This window comes from Buteo buteo, chromosome 1, assembly GCF_964188355.1.
Source record: "Buteo buteo chromosome 1, bButBut1.hap1.1, whole genome shotgun sequence".
In the NCBI taxonomy this organism is placed as follows: Eukaryota; Metazoa; Chordata; class Aves; order Accipitriformes; family Accipitridae; genus Buteo; species Buteo buteo.
This window is the reverse complement of record NC_134171.1, coordinates 47,491,895-47,515,972: the sequence shown is the minus strand read 5'-3', so window position 1 is coordinate 47,515,972 and position 24,078 is coordinate 47,491,895. Positions and strand designations below refer to the sequence as shown.

The 24,078-nt window shown below is 36.7% G+C and overlaps 1 protein-coding gene across 1 annotated transcript in view; it reads left to right on the top strand.

Moving 5' to 3' along the window:
• GLRB (glycine receptor beta) overlaps positions 1-24,078 on the top strand; it is a 51,665-nt gene that overhangs the window by 8,255 nt on the left and 19,332 nt on the right. Inside the window, exons 3-7 of the mRNA XM_075025589.1 lie at positions 5,222-5,328; positions 7,951-8,018; positions 15,856-16,085; positions 19,036-19,118; positions 21,824-21,964. Of these exons, the coding sequence (XP_074881690.1) occupies positions 5,222-5,328; positions 7,951-8,018; positions 15,856-16,085; positions 19,036-19,118; positions 21,824-21,964 (629 nt within the window). The remainder of the gene's footprint in view (positions 1-5,221; positions 5,329-7,950; positions 8,019-15,855; positions 16,086-19,035; positions 19,119-21,823; positions 21,965-24,078) is intronic.

Here is a 24,078-nt window from a genome sequence, read left to right as displayed (position 1 = left end):
CAACAATACAATAAGCACGCAACCTGACTGTCTGGACTGCAGTGTGTTATGAAATGGCATGTGAATACATCCCTGTGACATGCCTTTTTTTTTTTTTTCCTGATTGTCATGCCATAAGTAAAAAGTATATTCATGTTCTCATCTAAAATTAGAGATTCTTCAGCATAATGGGATCTTGATCTTAAGACTAGGGATCAGGGCAGTAGGTGAATGAATACAACAGCGAAGCTTCTCCTTCCCACTTGTGCAGAATATCATTTATATTCTTTTCTCCAGTCATCCTTCTGTAGCACTGTGTGTGATAAGGACTCAGTGTAAGCTCACTTCAGTGAGCTCTGAGACTAAATGTCGTGACAGCCCATAGAGATATAATGTCTTCTGACACATTTGCTTAACACAAATGTAACGAAGCTATATAAATTTCAAACCAAGTGTAATATATGCTTCCTTTTGCCATGCATATCTGCTTATCTAAACTTCTGGATTTTGATTAGTGAATTATGAAAATAATTATCCGTTGCCATCAGCTGAAAATGTTAATCATGTTCTTCAAAGCAGTGATAAAATGTGTAGACCTGCAGTGGAAGAGGAGATGGACACCTTACTGCATGTCCTGTGAAATACAGTATTTAAAGTCATTATTTTATTCGTCAGTGATACCAGAAGTAACCTCCCAAACACCAGAGAGAGGCTAGTCATATCACACACAGGTATTATGCTGAAAGACTAACTGTATTTGTTTTCTTTCTGGCTTTTGAGGACACTGTTTGTAGAAGTGAAAACACTTTTGAGAATACTGTTTGTTTTTTCTTTCTTTGCAGAAAAAGAGAAATCATTCTTTGGCTTTGTTTTTTGGGGTTTTTTTCCAAAATTTTTTGGGGGGCAAAATTCTTGTTAAGGCAAGAATTATTACTATTACTTGCTTTTAAATTCCCTTTATAGCAGATGTGAGAGTTCTGTTCCCTTGCCCTTTGGTATTTACCATATCTTGCTTAGAACTCATCAATTACTATGAAGAATGCTACTGCATTTCCACTTAATGCTTTCCAGCAGCTCCGCATACATTCAACGCAAGTTGAAATAAATGTATTAAAATTACAACACAGACTGCAACTGGTGGAAATCTAAGGGAAATTTTGGGCTAGTTATCAGCTTTTCAGAAATGTGAAAATTGTAGGTTGAATAAGAAAAATTGGTAAGTAACTTCTCAACTGGTGTGAGTGTTGTTATAAGGGAGTCAGATAGCATTCAGCAAATTGAAGTACAGCTTCTTTTAGGAAGGGAGATCTCAGCTCAAATTCTTTTTCTCTTATGTAGTCTATGGATTTGCCTATTGTTAATTCATTCCAGAGCGGCCAATTAAGCCGGGGTGGTAGTGGCTTTAGGTAAATATCTTTGTGGCATGAGTAGTCCCAACCTGTTCTCCAAGCACCGACCCCATCCCATTCACTGTTTCGTTAAGTCATTCTGCTCATCTGTCACTTTGAAAGTGGCATAACCTCTTAACTCACCAAAAGCTACACATATGATGTATTGATTTGCAGGTGAAATTTAGGCATTTTGATCAGCAAGGCTCTCTGAAGGAAATCCAGTCCTTGTGACGATGTTTAGTCACATGAGTGCTATTCAATGATGGCAGTTCAATGACAGCATGCTGTAAAAGACTACGGTAAAAAATATAACTGGCACTCAGCAGAGCTTTTTTCCAGTAGCTATTCTAACCAATTCATTCAAAGTCACCTTTAAAAAATACCAATTACTGACTCTCTGTGCTGCTTCTCCCAACTCAGAACAGCCAATGCTATTGTATTTCACTTGGTTCTTATATAAATGAGGATAAAAGTGTGTGCATTACACTTGTATGAGTTCAAAACACTACCCAAAAACTTGCGGAAGATGTGATCATGATGTTCTTTACCAGAAAGCAGTACTGCTGCCCATTCTTCCCATCACTGTCTTTCCAGTGCAGTAAAACTCCTTTGCCTAATTCATGGATGACCTTTGAATAAACAGCGTGAGCAGATATCTGTATTAACATATTTCTGCAGTGCAACTCGGATCTCACAAAACTACCACCTTATTCCTCGTACTTGAAGAGACAAATAAACCTGTCAGCTCTATTTGGCTTTCTTTTGCTGTTTGATGCTCACTCATTTAATTTCTTAGACTTTTTTCCTCTTTTCCTCTTTGCATTTTAGAAGCATCTGTATTTAATTGATGTGTCCATGTTATCCTATGTGGTTCTGATTACCATCATCACTATTTAATGAACTTCTTTGTATAATCCATAGCAGAAATTAAAGAAAAAATAGGATTTACTTTTGTTCATTAGTTGTTTGGTTTTGTCTTGATATTTCATTAATACTGGGCATATATGATTTAGAAAGAAATCCTATTGCCTGTGTTAAGGAGACCCTCCTTTTATATAGTTTCTGTAGGCATCTGATGTAGATATTTTAGATGTTCAGATGTGTGACTTGTAAGGAAGCAATGCCATGAACCTTTTTGTATCAGATATAATAGTGTACAGAGTGTTTGCCTGCCTTTTTAATAGTTAAATGAACATTCTTTTCTGTCGTGTTCCTGCTACAAAATGGAAAATAATCTTAACATTTAACTTTAAGTTTTCCTATTGTCCAATTAGTGGTAACTGCAAGAAAAGCATACAAAGCTGGTTTATGATATTTCTGTAGCAACCTGTTCATTGGTAAAGGTCATCGCTGAAAACTGAACACAAATTTCAAAATTACAGAAATAGAATAGAATAGAATAGAATAGAATAGAATAGAATAGAATAGAATAGAATATTTCAGTTGGAAGGGATCTACAATGATCATCTAGTCCAACTGCCGGACCAATTCAGGAAATAAATTAGTTCTTTTGCATAATGATCCAAATCGAAGTCAAATATTAAAAGCTATAAACACAACCCCGGGAGAATTGTTTGAAGGTGAATTTATCAATTATTCGAAGGGGTTAGAACACCTATTGCTGTTTAATCCCTCTATATTAAATTAACAGAGGTTTATTGTCCACGGAATAAGGACATACTAGTGGAATTTCACATACGTTACTAAAAGTAAAAAATTTCTTGTGTTATTAGTGGACCATTTATCTCTGGATAAGTTCTGACAGAACAAGTAGTTCACCTGTGTGGTTGTTAAATACCACAGAGGATTTAGTGCATTTGCAAGAGATGGTTGGGGAATTATATACTGCAGCCACTGTACAATTTTTTCTTGTCCTGTATGTTATAGTTTAAACTATACTCATGGATACACACTTTTTGGTAGCTGTATCTCTGGGTAGCCTTCAGAATTCATACTAATCCTGCTAATGACTGGTGGGTAGTCCGAAATTTCAAGGAGGGTTGAGTGGTTATTTACCATCGAAGCTGACTCTAGATATACTTTTCTCCTTCATGTATAACGTCAAGCAAATATGAACAAATAGTTGAACAGATGTGCAGCTTTAGGTTTCAGAAATATCCTGAATACAATAGGGAAAACAGAAAACTGATTATTTTGTTTCTGAAGGATAAAATGCTCAAAGGGTATCAAGGAGACTAGAGAATAGAATGCAGTTATGTTTTCATAAATGGTTGACAAGTTTTTAATAATAGGTAACTCCTTCATAGTTCTATTTATAAATATTTTAGCTGTTAAATGTTAACTGAGTAGATTAAATCTCATTGTGAAGGCATAGTAAGTGCTACCAAGGCAGCAGATCTTGTTCATTTGCTCCTGTTGTTTCCCTTATGGTTTGAGTTAAAACAGTTGATTTTAAGGGTGGGGTTATTCATAAAAGCTCTGCAAGGGCTAGGATTTGGTCTCGTCTCTGATCTTCAATCAAATAGTGATATCATGCAATGGTGACAGTTATTAATGAATTAATTTATTTCCCAGTAGTCAATGAGGAAGATGCTACTATAATTGGACATCTTAAAATCAGGAGGTCTGATACATTCATGCAACTCTTTTTTTTAAACTGGCCAAAAGCCTTTTGGAGAGTTAATATTTTCTTCAGTAAATGTTTGGATAATACAGAAGTCCCAGAGGACATGAAGGAAACTGAAGGATGAGAAGAAAACTAGCAGTGAACCAAGGTGTTATAAAGAATAACCCATAGGTCTGTCAAGCTGACATTGATATAAGAAAGAATAATGAAAAAAAGAAATTAAGCAGGGTGAAGGAGGCAATGACAGCTGATACTGATTATGGAAAACATTTGGGAAATAAACTGGATAATTTTAAAAAATATTTTCATACATTTGTTTGCTAGAGGTAATAGTGTTGATGCATATGACTTATGCCTCTGTAGGGTGTTTGTCTTATTTTTATATGGCATTTTGGTTACTAAATTATAATGACAGAAAGTCAGCAGAGTAGTTGTCATAAAAAGGATGGAAAAGTGATTACAAGACAGGATTCAAAATCAGAAAACACCACTGAACAGCTTCTACAGACAACATACAAGTTCATTTACATGACATTATCAGCCTGCTAGGTGCTTAAAGTACATGGGGTGGGGACTTATGCACCCTTATTTCTTTTTATTACACTCAGTTTCATGTTACTCTTGTAGTTACATTTACCTGTCACAGGTTCTTTTTAATTTTAGCAATGGTTTTAACTCCCAGCACAATAACAGCAAGGTAAATGGAGATGTTTAAATTCCCCCTGCAAAATCAGAGGAGAGTCCAAGGCCTCGTTTTCCATAAAAATGCTTTTATTAGCACTTGACAAGGAGATTATGCAATGGCTCCAGCTCTCGGTGGAATAGCTGGCGCTGGCATGCGAGAGCAGGAGACTGCCAAAAGCCTCTGCATGGTTTGGCACCTATGAAGTGGCTGTCAGTTTACTTATGTTCCTAATCTGACAGTCACTAAAAATAGTCCAGGTGGCTGCTTTCTACTGATGAAGAAATCATGTCCCTCTGGATATTTATGTTAGGAGGGAAGGGAACAATTAGTGAATTGCAGTTTATTTACTTCCAAGTTTAACAGTTAAAGCTATATAGGAGAGCTTTCGCGTTTGTTATAGTTTCTTGAAAAATACTGAACCATCACAAGGAAAAGAAGGCTATCCAGTGTGGAACATGAAATACCGAACCTGTTTTGCTTGTGAAATGGCATTTATGGCATGACTTTAAAATGACTTAAGTTTAAGCACACAGTTATTTCTGTCTTAATAGTAACTAATGCACTTTTTTTTTTTTACAGCCAACAATCAGCTGAAGACCTTGCAAGAGTACCTGCTAATTCTACCAGCAATATCTTGAATAGGCTATTGCTCAGTTATGATCCCAGGATAAGGCCTAATTTCAAAGGTTTGTCAGATATTTCAGCCTTTTTTTTAATCTTTAGAATTTAACGTTTGCTCTTTTCACACCTAGAAAATTTATATAGAGATAATATTCACAACCTACATTTCTGTATTGTATTTTTTTTAAAATGGAAATTTCCCTAGATAGTGTGAAACTGCAGAAGGTACTTAACCTTTTGAGCTGAAAGGTAATATGTTAGGATTTCATGATCATAATAGTATGTGATGCTTTATTATCATTATTATTATTATTATTACTACTACTACTATTATTTTATAAAAGGTTTTTTAAAAATAGAATTAGACTTTATAGAATAAGTTTTTTAAATGTCTTTTTATCCCTACATTTTAGTTAGACTTTAGTGTTATCTCCACTTTACAGTATTTTAAAACATCGAAATTCTCTATAGACATCCTTTAAGATGACTTTATAAAATTAGGATCAGCAATATCACTATTTGGAAACCATACAGTTATTAAATCCTTTAAAGATATGTTAGTAATACAGCTTACACACTTTGGGGTTTCAAATAGGTAATGAATTTAAACACTTTCTCTAAATTTAAAACATCTCCCTGGTAGTCAGATGTAGGAATCTTCCAGGTAGGCAAATGTGATTTCCTTACATATGCAGAAAAGGTTGGAATACATATTCTCTGCAAAACCTCTAATAACTCATACAGCTCTAAGTTACACTTCCCAGGAATTAGATTATCTCCCTGCTGGAAAAAGACATAGACAATTTTATTGCATTACAGACACTGCAGTTTACATACATCAGTTCTTTCATTTTAAAACTTACATTTAATTAAATGTACATTAAGAGATATTTTAACATGCATATCAATAGTTTGAGAAATTTGGAAATCTATAATCTTTATTGTGCTTTTGAAGAGACCATTTTCAGATGTTCTGTTTCACTGAGTTTTATAAATGTATTAAACTCAGTTCTCAGCAATTTTCCTGCTTCTTTCTGATTTTCTGTAGAATCATATTTATATGTTTTCAGCACGGAGCCTTGTCACAAAGAATAAATGTCCAGCCTCTGTTCTACCTGTTCTTCAGCATGATCAGCTTGTAATCACAAAGCATGTTGCAGATTTCTTTATATTTTTGATAACCCTGCTGGCAGTCTGGTAGGAATGAGGACAGAAGGAGAAGGGAGGACATGTAATGTTAACTCACAGGAAGGTGGAAGAAAAAGAACATTTTCTGACAAGTGGTTTGCCCATGTTGAAATGTTCCTCACACATGAGTGACTTTCTTGGATGGCACTTCCTATTCAAAACTGGAAGAGATAGTACACTCTTGGCTACTAGTGTTGTGGTGGGTGCTCTGTCACACACATCAGGCATTAAACAAAGTATTATGCTTATTGCATAACCAAAAGCATCACACTTAACTGGTCTGATTTAAAAAAACCCAACAAAACACAAACTGATTTAACTGAAAAAAAGTGAAATTTATCTTAGTGACTTTCTGGTGAACCAAGAGAATGAGTTTGAATTTATGTAAAATGTACACCAAAATATTTTATGCAGATGAGCAAACTATAAGATGAGTCATATATTACTTTGTACTGTATTTACTTTGTGAAAATAGTCTTCATATATTCTTATATTTCTTTTGTTGCTGAAAATAGGAAGAAACCACTAAATTAAGTATTCATAACAGTGTAAATGAGATCAGATACATGCATCTAATGTACATACTGACACTCAACATATAGGTGCTAAATAAAACTAGTGGACCATAATTAGTTCTCACAACCATCAGGCCACTTCTCCTTGCTTCGTGATAACTCTCTGTTAACACCAGATTAAATGACTGCCAATCAGTTCCCGCAGGGTGACAGAGGGCGAACGTAGCAGCTGTCACCCCATCCCTCTTCAACTACAGGAATCCTGGCTGTGGAAAAGAGGAAAAAATACAGGCCATCTTAATAACCTCACAGCTGCTGGCTTCTAGAAGTTTTTCTTGGCAAATTGGTAACCATTGTAAAATAGAGCAGCTTTCCAACTCTCTTGCACCAAGGCAAGATAGCTGTGAAAGCTGCATGCAGCAATTTTTATCTGCCTGTATTCATACTTTACAGTTATGTACTTGACTTGCACAAAGAAGTATCCTCTTACAATATAAGTAAACGTCTCATCATAAATCATAAACAGGTAATTTGGGATGATAGATCATCATCATGACCTTGACAGTTAAAAGTGTCTGCTGCTAGAAATGTGAATTACCTCTATCCATTAAACCATGTGTGAAAGTAATACTGGACTGTGCATTCTGTGACAACAGAAAATCATGGAATTCAAAAATTATTCAAATTTGTCATCTGTGAAATGCTTTAAGCTTAGCACTCTGGACTAAGTATTATTTTTTTTTCTGTTTTCTTATCACTAGGTTGAAAAGAGTTTTTGTGATTTCTATTGGCTTTCAATGGAAGTAGATAAAACCACAGCTTTTGAAAACTGTTATATACTAACTTGAAAAGATAGAGTTGTATGACCCTATAAAAAAACATTTCAAATTGTGATACCATTATAAAGGAGCTTTAAATGAAAGGTAATGTACCTTTACTGGATTGTGCAGTTCACTAGAAATCTTTTTTTTTTTTTTTTTAAAGGAATTCCAGTCGATGTTGCAGTCAATATCTTCATTAACAGCTTTGGGTCAATTCAAGAGACAACTATGGTAAGACTGAAAGGAAATTAATATAGCACACATGGAGATTTTATTTTTAAATTAAAATTCAAGCTGAGCATTATGAACTACAAAGTAGAAATTATTGTTATGATCGTGGACACTGAGAACTGAGTTAATGAGGTTAGTGATAGACTGACTGCTCTTTATGCCATAAACCTATTAATCTATTTCACTCTATATTCATCCACAGATTGTTATAGCTTTTAGAATCTGATGTATATGAAAGCAAATCCATGGTTTCTAAGATGCAAGAATTACACTTATTTCCATAATTTATTAAATTCAGGGGAAGAACATATTTGGTAGCATGAATTAAGTAATCTTCCTGAGAGTTAATATATAGGTTGCTTGGTGTATTACTAAAGAAAATACTAGGACTTTATATAGGGAAAAAGAACATACATGCATAAGGCTGAAGCATACAGGTTCTCTGTTTTGTGTAGACCTGAGGATAGGAGTAAATCGTGGAGGAATAGAAGGAGAAGGACTAAAGGAGTAGACCATCAATGACCATACTCTTACTCCTGTTTATTTAATGTGTAAGAGAGATAAACGAGGAGTGAGGTTTTTAAAAATGTGTTTCCAGTTCAGTCAGAAAATGTCAACATGTCAATAACAGCACCAAATAATCCTCATTACAATTTTGACTTTTTTTGTTTCTTTAGGAAATAAAATCTATTTCAAAATAAGAAGTCATTTCAGCAAAGCCCTTTCCAATAATTTGGGACTTGATGATTTTTTTTGCAATAGTATTTCCAATAAATACTATAAAAAATATTGCCAAAAAAATGACATGTAATTGTTGAAGGTGTTCTGACCTGATCAGGGTTTTTCTTTTGTGTAAAAAAGAGGGGAGTACACCATGTCTCACCAGTACGTGGGAAGCCACAGCCAGGGCATGCACTCAGAGTGGGAGTTCTGACGCGCTCCCTGAGCATCCCATTTAGAAATAACTTTGGTGATCTGCTGCATCCAAAGCATTTAGGCACTTTGCAAAATCAGGCTGCTTTTTTCAGTGCTGTGACTAAGGCAGCATTCCTACTCATAATGGCACAGAAGCAATAAACCATAATACAGCTAATAAATAATAAAACACCTTTTCTTGGTGGTGAAAGTAAGTACCCACTTAAAATTCAGAACCAGCTTACATGATACCCTAATGACATTTCAGTAGGACTGCAGAGCTGCTCAAAGTTAAACATATGTGATGGCTGAAACAGCTTTTGAACAGCTTGGCCAGAAATTTCTGTGTTATTAAGTAGGAGTGAATAAAGATTTAGATTTGATTGCAAATGATAGTCAGTGAACTAATGGCATTAGTGGGAAGTGATATTAAAACAAAGAATGTAGGTATGCTGAAGATACGCTGAGATTTATTTCTGAAAACAAAAAGGGGACTGAAGTTTAAAGAGGGGCAGGGAGGAAGAGCAGGAAAGTAGGAGTAAGATAACTGTCTAAGATGGCAGGTATATTAGGCCAGATGGCCCTTTCAAGTTTCTGAAATTTATTGCATGCTCTTAAAAGTGACTTTTACAGAGCCTTTTTTACAATTCACTCAGATCCAAATAGTAACAAAACATGAATGTAAGGAGTGTGGTTCCCCCCTCAAATTAAATATGCTCTCTGCAGCAATGTATGTATGCCTGTCTGTGAATTCCTGATATGGTCACTCACAAATTTACTAGGATGTTCTGTAAGATAAGTCACGTTCTCCTCCATATTTCAGAACTTCAGACACCATCCTTGCTTTAATTTATGCTTCTATTTAGATTTCTACATCCAGCCAATCACCATGATAGCTAAGCATGTTTATGTGAAGTGTGGATTACTTCTTGGTTGCCTTAATGTATCACAGGAAGCGCTGACAAAAGAAATGGTCAATCTGTTCTTCCACATAGCAGTTGGGAAACTATTCCTGCTGCAGTGGGCATTGGGTCCTATGGACATTCAGGAACCACTGCCCTCTTGGGGATAGGCTGGTACTCGTCTTCAGATGGTCTGGGTAATGCATAAGATAGTAGAAGCAAGTCCCTTAAACTAGGAAAAAACTGTTACATCCAGAATCACAGGAAAAGTGTTTCCTGGAGCTGAGGCACTAAGTCTGTGAAGGACCAAAGGGGCCTCTTGCATTCAGAAAGGAGAGATATTTGCAGGCAGTGACAGAACTGCTGAAAAAGGTTGGTCAGTGCTGGAGAAGAGAGTGGCTGTCTACATCTCTGCTGTCTCAGGCGTTTGTGTGAATCACGAGACATACTGATTTCTTGTCTGTCTCTAAAGTTACCAGAAGCTACTAAACTGGTTGGAGTGTTATCATTACTGGTACCAAAATCTGTGAAATAATATATTTCTAAGTATTTCAGTTGATGAACTGTCATGATGATTCTTGGCTCTTGTGCCACTTCTGGCTGTAATGGCTGAATTCATAGGTTTTTGCAAAATCTACATGGGGGTAAAGCATCCTGTTTTAGCCACGCTAAAGGGACGATTCCTTCTTTTGGGTGACGGAACGGTGGGGAAAAATAACCATGGGTGCCAGGTGATTGGCAGTGAGGTGGTGGTAGAGGGCCCAACAAACAAATGTGTAGAGTGCCAGTGAGAAAAGGCCATTTGGCATGCTGATCTTCTTTTGTTCAGAAGGATGTTAAAAGAGATGCAGAAGGAAATATCTTCAACAAGATGTCCTGTATCCCACTCTTAGACCCTTCTCTGAAATAGCCAACTCTGGGCTTAATGTCTGGAACTTCTAACTAGTCAACAGGCTCCCACAGTGTCCCTCATCTTGACATCATGGTGGCTGGTTCTGATGGTTCCTCATGTATATCAGGAATCCCACAAAATTATTTTCAATTATTTTTGCTTTCTGTCCTTCTGGTCCCATGATGATTGCATTCTTAGCTATGCAGTTGGCTCACCCTCAATAGGAAAGAGTAGAGATTACCTCCCACTGAGGTAGAGTCTACTTAGTTTTAAAAGAGAAGGGATTTTCTTTATAGAAAAGCATTGACAGATTTGAAGTAATATTGGTTTGAAGTAAGATAGGACCCATAGGGTGGATCCTATGCCCAGAAGCCTGTATTGGTTTAATCAAGCCCTTGTGAAGAAACTGAAGGGCAAATGTTTGCTCTGTGTCTAGAAAGGGTAGTGTTCATATTGTGTTGCTGAATACTCGAGAGAATGATGACTTTGTCCCACATGTATCAAACAAGTTACCTGGAAAAACTAAACAAAAAATCAGTTAACTACAGAGAGAATAAGAATTTGTACAGGTAAAATGGGAAGAGCTTATACCAGGGTGGGTACCTTCCAGTAAGCTTCCTTTATTTTGAATCCTGTCACTTGTTTCCTTCTAGCCCATTAGACTCCTTGTCTAGGATCCTCATGCTAACTCTGCTTCTGATTTTGCAGATGTTTTTTTAGACTGCAGATTTGTGGGATAATATGGTGATTATGTCACGTTTAGAAACTGTTATAGACTGGATGACCAGTCAAGGATTCCTAGGGAAAGATGCTTTCTGGTATAAATACCCATAGGGCTATAATATTTTAGCTGTGCTGATAATCTGTCTACAGAATCTGTATTCAAGGTTTGTACTTGCAGCGTAACCTTTCTTCACTGACTCAAATGGCAAAACACCACTTCCTCCTTCTTTACTTTAAAACCTTGCAGAAAGGTCTTTTTAATATTTATGTATATAAAGGAAAATTCAGTTTCCTTGTTTTAATCTTAAAGATGCCATTTTCTACTTTATTAAAGGACAGTGCTTATTATGCTTCTTTTCTTTGTATGAGTGCAGTTCATGTAGAAAAAACCTTTCATGATCTTCTGTGTGCTCCAGTTTGCAGAGGGTGATGTATTGGCTATGCCTGGTTTCTGGCCTGAGGAGTTTTTCTGGCCACATGCCCACTGTTTAGTAGGTTTCATCTGAAATATTTCCTAGAATGCCTTCCCTTTCAACCTCCCTGAGAACAACTTGCCTTCTGTTGGAGTTTCATGGGAAAACAAAGCCCTGTAGAATCCTTCTGTGATTCTTTTTACCTGCCAGGTTCCTCCTAGCTCTAACGCTGATAAATATCTCTTCCACCCCCTGCCCCTAGTTTCAAGGTTTTTAATTGCTGTTTTCGGTTTGTGTGGTAGGGTTTGTGTAGCGGGGGACGGGCCTCAGGGTGGCTCCTGTGAGAAGGTGCTAGAAGCTTCCCCGGCTCCAAGTCAGACCCGCCTCTGCCCAGGCCGAGCCCATCAGCGACGGTGGTAGCGCCTCTGGGAGAACAGGTTTAGGAAGGGGAACCTGCAGTGAGTGAGTAGGGGGATTGGAATGTGAGAAGAACCCCTCTGCAGACACCGAGGTCAGTGAGGAAGGAGGGGAGGAGGAGCGGGGGAGGAGGGGATGCCCCTGCAGCCCTGGTGAGACGGCAGGCTGTGTCCCCCAGCCCATGGAGGGGAGCGGGGGAGCCGATGCCCACCTGCAGCCCGGGGAGGGGCCCAGGCCAGAGCAGGGGGATGCCCCCCAAGATGGCTGTGACTGCATGGGGAAGCCCACGCTGGAGCAGTTTGTGACTGAAGGACTGCAGCCCAAGGAAAGGACCCACGCTGGAGCAGTTCATGAAGGACTGCAGCCTGTGGGAAGGACTCACATTGGAGAAGTTCATGGAGAACTGTCTCCCGTGGGAGGGACCCCACGCTGGAGCAGAGGAAGAGTGAGGAGTCCTCCCCCTGAGGAGGAAGGAGCAGCAGAGACAAGGTGTGACAAACTGACCCCAACCCCCATTCCCCGTCCCCCTGCGCCGCTGGGGGGGAGGAGGGAGAGAGAAGCAGGAGTGGGGTTGAGCCAGGAAGGAGGGATGGGTGGGGTGAAGGTGTTTTAAGATTTGGTTTTACTTCCCATTATCCTTGTTTTGATTTGATCGGTAGTAAATTAAATTGATTTTGTTTCTTCCCCAAGCTGAGTCTGTTTTTTGCCTGTGACTGTAAGTGGTGAGTGATCCCTCCACGTCCTTGTCTTGACTCACGAGCTTTTCTTTGTATTTTCTCCTTCTCATCCTACCTGGGCTGGAGTGGGAGGACTGAGCGAGCAGCTTCGTGGTGCTTTGTTACCAGCTGGGCTTAAACCACGACAATTGCTATTTGACTCTCCTTTATTATAAAATGCTGATCATTCTGCAATATTTAAAGAATGTTTGTAAAATGTATAGGAGGAAGACCATGTGCTTCATGCAGACCACTTCTTCAGCCCCTGTTGAACCTAACTGTAGTGCACATACTGAATCTTAAAATTCGTTGCCAAAATTTGAGAGGACTGGTTGCAGACTTCTTTCAAAATAGATTTTTACCAGATCATAATCTATACTGCTACCAGATGCTGTAATAGTTCATATTCTTCTAAGAAGAGCCCTTCTGCACATCATTGTCTGGCTAACCACAGTTTTGTATCCTGACATCTCTTTGCTTCCTTCTACGTTTTCTGTATTGCCTCAAGTATGTGGCGGCCTTCCTCTCCAAGTACTCCCTGTCATAAGTTTCTAGTCATTTAGGTAGGTCTGAACCTGCCTATTTTAGGTTAATGGGATTTTTCTTCCAATTACTTAAATGGGAACAGAATCAAGCTCTTAAAATGTCACAACATCCTGTTGTTTGGTATATTTAAGTTCATTTGTAATAGAGCAAGGAAGGAAATAAAATAGCATCCACCTGATCTTACTGCCAATTCTTATTTTGCCAGTGCATTCTGCTTTTCAGTGATATAAACATCTCCTTCTGAATGGTTAAGCTGAAGGCGAGTGGTAGACACTGCTTATCATTTGCCTATGGCTTTGAGAAGGCATCTTATTTTGTTAAAACTAGGGTAGTGCACTTGTTTATGGGGAAATTAATTTTGGTGTAATGAATAGTGTAATGCTTGTGAGCATGAACGGTATGCAGTATTTATCTCATATGGTTTAAAGTAATTGTTTTCACTGAGACAAGAAGTGCATATGGAATGGGAACTTCACAAGAAGCAAGTAAAGTAAATTTTCAATTATATACGTAAAATTGAAAAAATGCTTTCTGAGATAATGACCTGAATTCCCTCCTGTTCTGAAGCTTCTCTATGAGAGCCTTCCAGTACAAAGTCACTTCATGTTAACTATTATTTTATACTTCTTCTTTACTTTGACAAGATAATATAGGTCTTTGTATAAATCAGAGTCAGACTACATATTTTTTCAAAAACAAACTGCCAGCCAGTAACATCTCTCAGAACTATGCATATTAATAAATATCACCTCAGTTCTTTCTACTTAGTCTTGATGCTTTGTTTTTCCTTACAATGCAGTAAAGCAAAATATTACACAGTATAGCGTAATAAAGAAATACCTGGGCTAATCTGACTGGTGGACTGGATGTGGGAAAGTGGGCACCGTATTCCAATTAATGGGATAAATCAACAGGGTAGATTATTCTGCATGAGGTCTTAGCCAAGTGAACTCGTTCTTGTTGGAGTTAGCATGACTTTCTCAACATGGCATTTGCTTTGGGCTGTAACTGTATACACTGCAGTACAACAGAAGACAACTCATATTTTATCAACAGAAAAATGTGTAAAAAAGAGGGCACTAATGTGTAAAATAAACAACTTTATAAAATCAGATTGTTATGCAGAATACATTGACAAACCAAAAATATGTTGAGAACTCACTGATTTCTAGCATTTTGCTGTAATTGTAAAGCAGTAGCACTGTTTTCACTGCTTTAAAAGACGCAGCCTTTATCTCAGGATGCTTGGTACCTAATAGACAATTATGAAGAAACAAAACACACCGTAGAAGACAACTAGGATGACTGGAGATAGAAGTTATCTTACATATAGAATTTTGGTTTATTTGGTTTTTTTTTTTTACTTTATTTCAACAATACCTTTATTCTTTTTCTGTATGTGATCTGCCTAGTTTACATATACATAAAAAAGAGGCACTGACTTAAATGTAAATGTAAAAAGCAAAAAGACTTAGAGGTAAGACTGAAAAATCATAACTGACATACTGGGTCAGATTTTTCCTTTGGATGCACACAGCCTTCACTAAGGACAGAACACATGCGGGTATCGTTTTGCCCTGAGACACATGCTACTCCAATTCCCAAAGGCAAAATTAGGTTCTCACTGAGCATGGCTCTACTACTGTCCATCCTTAAGCAAGAGTCCTGCTGAATCCAGAATGAAGTTTCCTCTGTGTAAAGCCTTGATTTTGTCTCTTTGAGACCTATTCTGTTTCTGCTTTCATACAGGCTACCTCAGTACTTGTGTCGCAAGCTGGCATCAGTTTTCCTCGGTTACCAAAATAATCCCAAATAACTGTTACAGGGTCTGAGGCTGTATTCTGGGTGTGTAGTGTAAAATCTATTATCTACCTGGTCTGTTTTTTGCTTTTATAGTGTAATATTTTGCCATCAGTGTGCCGCTTAACCAAATGGAGAATAAGCTGGAATTTACACTCACGGGATATCCTGACAGAAGTGATAACCGAGCCTGCTGCCTGCAACAATTTAGGGTAGTCAAGCTATGGCCTCCCTCTGCCCTGCTGCATGCTTTTCTCTGTGCCTAGGAAACAGGGGGCTACTATCAAGGGGATGCAAAAATGATTCGGGTGGGGACCATCTACCTATTTGTAGTAAAGTCTATTAACCTTAACACTTATTAGTGTCATTTGAACAGTGATGACCATCTTTGTGATAGAAAAATCAGGGCATAAATTGTTGTTCTCTTCAGAGTCTGATAGAATCGTTTTCTTTCTCTGTGGGTTTTTGGCTAGAGTTTTGGCTAGTCTAATATTTATGTATTCTTCCCATCAGGATTATAGAGTCAACATCTTTCTAAGACAGAAGTGGAATGACCCCAGACTCAAACTGCCCAATGATTGGAGAGGTTCAGATACGCTGACAGTGGACCCAACTATGTTTAAATGTCTTTGGAAGCCAGACTTATTCTTTGCAAATGAAAAAAATGCTAACTTCCATGATGTCACACAAGAAAATATCCTTCTTTTTATATTTCGGGATGGAGATGTCCTAGTCAGCATGAGGTATTTTATAGATATATTACTACTCTTTTTTCAAATGACTTGATATGAGATATATATGCTGTGTTAGACTTAGTAATGTAATACAGTTTATGACTAATATTTACATTTATATGACAGTTTGTAAACAATACTACAATAAATTAAATGTGTGTAAAGAAATCAGATGAAGATGTTTTAAAACTTGTCAGTTGATAGCACAGCAGGTACGAGAAATTTGAAGTGTATGTACATTTTTATGTCATGTTAAGCTAACACATTAAGTAAACTAGTATTATTGGAAGCAAAATTTAAACCCTTTTGATAATTGCTTAGATTCCTGGAAGCACAATGAAATGGATAAGATATCTGAAGTAAAGCCTTCAGCAAAACAATATAATTTGCACACCACTTGAATTTCTATGTCAGCTAAAGAAAATGATGATTACTTACTAATGATATAGGGAAAGGCAGAAATTACAAAATTTGTGAATATAAATTTTTTGTAAAAGTACTGGGACATAATCCTGATTAAGTTCTGTGCCTTACTGGATGTAGTTTTTTTTCAGAAGACCCCAAAATATTGTTTAATTTCATTACAATTAATGCATACTTTTTCGTGGTTTGACTTGATTTATCAAAGGTATACACCATGCCATAAAAATAATCATCCACTGAAAATAGCAAATTGGTTGATTAAAAAGGATGTCACAGTGAATTACAGATCTGGAGAGTTAATAGACACAATGATTTGTAGAGATTAGGCTCAGTTTCCTAACAGTGAGTGAATTTTCTTCTGGTGTGAATTGGAACATATTGCCCTGATAGAGGAAAAAATGATTACCTGAATATACTGCAACTTTACCGTTAAGAGGGAATCACTTCTGAAGTTATGGTCACATGAGCTATTTTGTCCTGGACTAGAATTGGCTAGAAAAAAGAAAGAAGGTGGGAGAGTCTGGGTTCTTTTTTGCCCCTTCCAAATAAGGATGAGAATACTCAGTCTCAAGACTTTTGCAGATATTGATCAGAAAAGAAAATATGTTGGGCAATCAAAGCATTTAATTTGGCTCACTCTGAAGGTCCTGGTTCTGATTTCAATTGTTCCTGTAGCAGGTTTTGAAGTCTGTAGAAATTAATATTTCAAAATAGAAAATCACTTTCAGCTATAAAAGAAACTTCTCATTTGAAACAGCAAATGTTAAATGAAACATTGATAATTTTTTCAAATATTTTTTGAGGTTGCAGCTGTTCATAAATGAGCTTATTTTAGGCAATAGGTTAGGTTAGTGAATAGTGAATATTGAGTTAATACTAATAGAAGGGTTTCTGATGGAAAAATTCTTCTCTGAAACTTCCAAATAACGTAACCAAATTCAGTAAAGTTTGAAATTGATGTTGTCCTCTAAAAATATTCTGTGGATTTTAATAATACACTATCTTCATAAATTATATGTATGCAGGTAAGATTAATTTTTTGAGGCACTGAGGTTTGGTGACATGCTACTAAGATTTTCATTTTTAAAAATATATAATTGCTATGCCTTGTATTTTTAGTTTACAGAGATACTTACCCATATAAACGAATCTCCAGTTATCAAAATATGTGAATGATAAAATGCATGTCAGAGAAAGCTGTTGCCTGCATAAACAGCTAAGAATTAGGAAACTGAATGTAGGAGTAAACAGCTGGTGCTTACATGAGGGGAAGTGAGCAGTAGAGTCCCACAGAAAAATCTCTTCTGGGTCCTGTGCTGTTCAACATAAATCATCTTGAAAACTGAATTGGCAGGCACTTTTGATGATGCCAAAATATTCAGGATAGTAAAGGTAAGAGAAAACAGTGAGAATTACAAATTAATCTAATGACTAGGCAACAAGGTATGAGATGAAATTCAGTGTAAATAACTGAAAATTATGCATGTGGGAAATAATTATTCTAACTTTATATAAAAACTGATTGGTTTTGAGGTGGTTATTACCAGCTAGGAAAACACCCTCTGGGTAATAATGGCTAGTTCTCTGAAAATGTCAGCTAATGGCTCTGTACTGGTTGAGAAAGTGAATTGAATTCTAGGAAGTATTAGGGATTAAAGAGAATGTCATGCCACTGTATAAATTCATGCTATACTTGCATCTTGAATACAAGGTGCAGTTCTGGTCTTCCCACTGCAAGAACGCAGGCAAGTATGGTCAAAGGCATGGAACAGCATCCTTGTGAATAACAGCTAAGCAAAGCAGAACTTTTCACACAAGAAAAAACAAGATAATTGAGGTGGTAGCATAGAGGTCTCTAAATCATGAATAGCACAGAGAGAATGGATGGACATTGATTTTTCACCTTCTTTTCCAGTAAAAGAACTATGAGACAGGCTCCAGATAGATAAAAGGAGATGATTAGAGTGTGTGCAGCTTAGCTACGGCGTTCCTTGCTGCAGGATGCTGTGCATGATTAAAGTTGACACGGATTCCAGAAAGCAACTGAAAGCAGAGCAGCTTCTTGGAGGCAAAAAAAATCTGTCGAGGTCCCTTAAATACTGAAGCATCACTTCTGGTTTAGGAAGTCCTTGAGGTGCAACTTTTGGGAGACTGCTGGATATCTGCTGAAATATCATTTCCTGATTGCTGTAGTGTCATAGTCTTCTTCAGGAGTCTGCCGCTGGCCACTGCTGGAGACAGGACTCTGTTCTGTATGGAACTTTGGTTTAGTTATTTTTATGACTTATATGTATTTTGTCATGTATTAGTAGTTCTCTAATTTGTGAACTGCTGTGTGTTTAAAACTCTCTATAAAAATTTATTATTGGACTACCAGAGATAGCTCAATTTCAAACTGCTCTTTATTATAAGTTTAATTAATTTTTTCTGCTATTTTAGAAGCTGAAAACAAACACCTGTGATTTTTTTTCTTATTGCCATCTACTACTTACATGGCAGCTCAAACTGTTTTTAAATTCAATTTCTGTATTTTCAGATTGTCTATTACTCTATCATGCCCTTTGGACTTGACCTTGTTTCCTATGGATACACAGCGCTGCAAGATGCAATTGGAAAGCTGTATGTAAATCAGTCTGTGCATAAAAACAGTTGCCTTCTAGGCGTGCCTGAGAATCAAACAAAAAATGATCAATTCTGTATTGCTCATGTCAACATTTTTAATGAATCTTGAAATTAATATTCACTGGTTCCTACCAATGTACTTCTCCCTATCAAAAATGTTTATTACAGTTATGACACCAGGCACTCTATTTTTAGCTTTTGCTATCAAACATAATGACAACTGATGAGTTTTATAAAAACATTTACAATAAACTTAATAAAATGGAAACACATATCATTTGGAAAAAAGAATCCATGGTTTTCCAGGTAGTTTTAACTTCCACAACCTGTGTTGCTTTGTAGGTTGTTGGGGTCCAATTTATCCCCTTGCACTGATGATGCATGGTATTGTTTTAAACTTGTTTGATACGGTACCAAAGGAAAAGTATTTGATGCCAATACATTGAGAGCATTTAGTATGAAACCTTTTGAAAGTGGTTTCAAGATGTGTTGTGGATGTAGTCAGGCATCTCTCCCTTACCAATCCATCCCTGGTCTCTAGGTGATTTGATTTTATGAAAGGACAGGCAGGTCTCACCTCTGAAGGGCTTCATGCCATGCTGGAAGTTGCAGCCAAAATGTTTCTGAAACCCATCTTCTTTCCTGCCCTCCAAGTGCAAGGGTGCCTACTCAATTACAGCCTTTTCCCAACACTCTGATCCCTGGTGATCCCACTTTCATGGTAATTTTGTTTTTCTGAGTAAGGACAAGCGTGGAGCAGAAAGAAGGAAGGTGGCTTGCTCCAGCCAGCTCCTGGACAAAAACTTTGTTATGTTGTTACTCCACCAGGTCTGGTGGGGAAGGTGCTGTCAGGAAAGGGAAGACAAAAGTGAAGAAAGAGCAAGGTTAATCAAAGCTGAGCAGGGCATCCCAGTGGGGACAATGGTAATAATAATATTAATAATGATATCAGAGCTTTACAATTTTGTCACTGATTGCCAGCATTTACCTTTAGAATGGTAGTATGTCCATAGTAGTTTTGCCCATCACTAATACGTATGTACATGAGCTAAAGTAAACTCTTATAGTAAACCCAAATCATTTTGGGGTTAAACTGGAATTAGACGGTAATATTAATGGAAGTTTGCTCAAGCTTTCTCAGTCTGGGTTGCTTTACAAGCATTGCAAGGCATAGTTATTCAAGGAAGAGCTACTCATTAAAAAATTATCAGTAACTTTATTTAAAAAACCTTATTGTCTCTCTCCATGCTAGATTGATATATTCAAATTCAGGAGGAATTTGCTCCTTTGGAAAGGCAGTGTGCACTAAACTTTCTTCTTTCTACCTTTTAATTCAGTTGACAAAAGTAAGAATGGTACCCATGACTTTCTGTCTGTCCCTCCAGTTCCAGCAGTGGGCTTGCTTTCCCTGTTAGCCATTGGCAGTTTTATTCTACTTAAGTTATTTTCAACTCAATATTTTATTTCTAGTTGCTAGATTTCCAAAACGAAAAAGGCCACCAGTTTTTACTAAGCTGTTCTTGTGTCTGCAGTTATGATACCCAGTTCCCTATAGACAAAAATTTCACTGTCCGATAACTGTTATCATAAAGGATCTTGGCAGTTTTGTGATTTGCTGTGTGTTGTAAGGGGGTGAGACTGATTTTATGAATGAAGCATTAAAACATCTAATTTTTTTTTATATTATCTTCCATCATGGAGCTTTGAGACATTGTGATTTTTATAAAGTTGTGAATCTTACAGAAGTTAGCTTATAAACGATTTACCTTTTTTAGTCACAGCTGTTTTTCAAAGGTAAAAAAAAAATCTGTCTAATGCCTCCAGAAAAAAGAATAGTTCTTTAAACAATTTTCAGAGGCTTTGAATTGCAAAACACTGCATTCCAACTCCCATCCTTTTTGTTTCCCCGTCTCTGTTCCCATTTAACACACATTATTTCTGTTTGAATTAAGTTAATCCTTAATAAACAGAAGGTAGCAGAAAAATGGCATGTAAAATCATAATTATGATTATGCGTATTTAATCAATATTGCTTTATGCTTGAATATTGTGAGCTTACCTTTCACTGCCTCTCACTTGGTGGCGTTGTATGTATCATGATTTAGACACTCACATGTATGCTGAAGCCTGTCCGTGCTCAGGAGATCATGAAGGCACTGAACTGATTTCAGTAGGACTACACACCTAAATTCCTGGTCAAGTATTTCCTGAATGGCAATGCTTTCATGAATCAGGGCCTTTAATCTGAACAACTAAGCAGAAAGGTTGTTTTACACAAAACCCAAGATTCATCACGGTAATTGAGTTGTTAAATTCTTTTGAAGTTACTAGGACTTGTGAGTGCTGTTAAAGCTCAGTATATTTTTCGTGCTTTGCTGAAGTAGAGTATGAATGAATACGAAGACTTCAAAGCCGTGGAGAACAGAGCTTTGCTTGCTTTGTTTAAACAGTAAGCACTGTAACAAACACCTCTTAATCAGTGTAATATTGCTGATAATGTAATGTTCCACCCACCAAGTCCTAATTTAGGCCTACATAAAAATTCAGTTGTGGATTATTTAATTTTTGTATTTAATTCTTTGAACAGGATATAGAAAGAAAAAGAGTGAAAGAAGTACAATACATGTATGCTAGATTTTCTTGCAGAGCTTACTCTGATTGAGATAGTTCTTTAAACGATTATTATTATTTTGTTCTTGTAGTTGGTTACACAACTGATGACTTACGGTTTATCTGGCAGTCTGGAGATCCTGTACAGCTAGAGAAAATTGCTCTGCCTCAGTTTGATATTAAAAAGGAGGATATTGAATATGGTAACTGTACCAAGTACTATAAAGGCACAGGTAGGTAATATAAGTAATTTCCTTGGTAAAAAACTTAAAGCTTCCTTCAATTACTGTTTATAGTTAATGGTTAATATTCCTGTTCATGCCTTGCATTTCATGGGATAAAATAGATTACGTTTAACTAACAAGTAGTTCATATAATAGTAACTATCATATGTGATTACTGCAAACTAATTCAAATGTAGAAACATCTAGGTTGAAGATGAGATTAAATGTTTGTCTTGGTTTTGCTTACATGTCTTGTGATCTTACTATGACCATTTTGTTTCTATAGTCCTAATACCCATTTATGCTTGTAAGTGTCTAACTTTTCGGAAAGGATGTTCACATAGAATTATGCCAGTTGCAGCAAAGTAGGATGATTTTGGTTTTCTGGTCCGACTTTTGTTCCAGAATTGGATAGTATTAGAGTGTAACTTCACATGCTTCACCCTGCAGGTTCTTCCTTTCTCTAAGTTTTTTGGAAAGTCTGTCATTATAGAAAGCTGCTTACAATCCTTGGCCCTGTATTTATTTCATCCTATGATTATTTTCTGAGTTTGGGCACAAATTTATCCAATGATTTTTGTACTCTGGCTTCTAATGATTTATCTTTTCTACCTTGATTGATTCCTGCTTATAATTATATCCAAAGTACTCACATACTGTGGCAACCACAAGACTTTCTACAAGAAGAGAAGTCAGCAGGGTGTATTTTAGTGAGTGCTCTTACATCATATGAATACACCTCCCATTAAAACTCAGTGAGGATGGCTGTGGTGCTGCAGCTTCTGAGGATCCCCTGCAAGTTTCTCATTGACTATTCAGCTGAAGTTGAGGGTCTGTTACTTGCAGTTACTTCTGAGCTAGATCCCAAGTCTGAAGAGATCTCAAGTAACCTTAGGAGATCTCAGAGTGAAAGAATTTAACTTGAAAAAGATAATGAAAATTGAAATGGGGTTTGTTTTTTAACTGCAAAATAAGGGAGTTCTTAGCCTAACTGCATAACTCAGCATCCCAGGTGATTTACCATTTGTAATAATATGGAATTAGCTCTCCTCAGGAAAAGTCCGCATTTGTGAAAGCACAACTAACAATTGGCAGTGATTGCATTCAAATCTAAGTCAGGATATGGTAGAAGCTTACTTAGCAGTGAGAAAAATATTTCATTCTTTATTAAACAATGAATTTACTGAAAAAAATAGGCTGTAAAGTAGTGAAATGTTAAAGGATTGGATCTTGCAATTCCAAAATAAAAGTTATACAAATGGAAAATTTTGAATACTTACATTCTCTCTGAGGGAAAAAGGAAATACTTACTCAAGATTGCTATCTTGTTATTGAAGTTATCATGATCATTTTGAGTTTTGCCCTAAATCTAAAATTAAACATCTAAAAACTCTTTCGATATTTTAGGTATTTTTAGGAACCTTAAAGAAAAAAAATCTAAGAATTGTACACTTTACCATTAAACAGGAAGGAAAATCAGTAGTGTTCTCTCAAGTTTCAGCACCTTGTGACCACAAGTTGAAATGACACTGTGCAAAATGCTCAGTAAAATGGTCACATTGTGTGTGTGTGTGTGTATGTGATTTGAACATTGAAGAAAGAACGTGAGAGAACCATCAGAGGGGGTCGAGTGACAACATGAAGTTTTTTAAAGTTTTCCTAATTCTTTTATTGTGAATCCTTTTTGTTTAAAAATTAAGAACATCCATGCTAATCTCATAATCAAGACTGGAATTAATACTTCATTAATGTGAATGGAATATTTTAGTACTCTGAAGTATTTTTAAAGGGTGTTTTCAGCAATCAGTATTTGTTTGATTTACTTTAAATTCTTATATTGAAGGTATTTTAAAAAGCAGATTTTGCACACATAGTTAAAATTAATTCAGTTAAGGATTTCACAGGTAATCAAGAGGCAGTGTTGCATGTAGAAGATATTTTTCAAAATTATGGCCTATGTAGGAGATTCTTGCCAGTTGCAAAGAACTTAATCTTTACTGCCAATTCACGTCAACTGAAGTTTTATCATACCTACCTAAGTAGAAAGAGGGTCAACAAATTTGAGGTGACTTTTTGTGACAATAAATTGAATATTTAAATTTCCAAATTGCCTATTCTTTGTT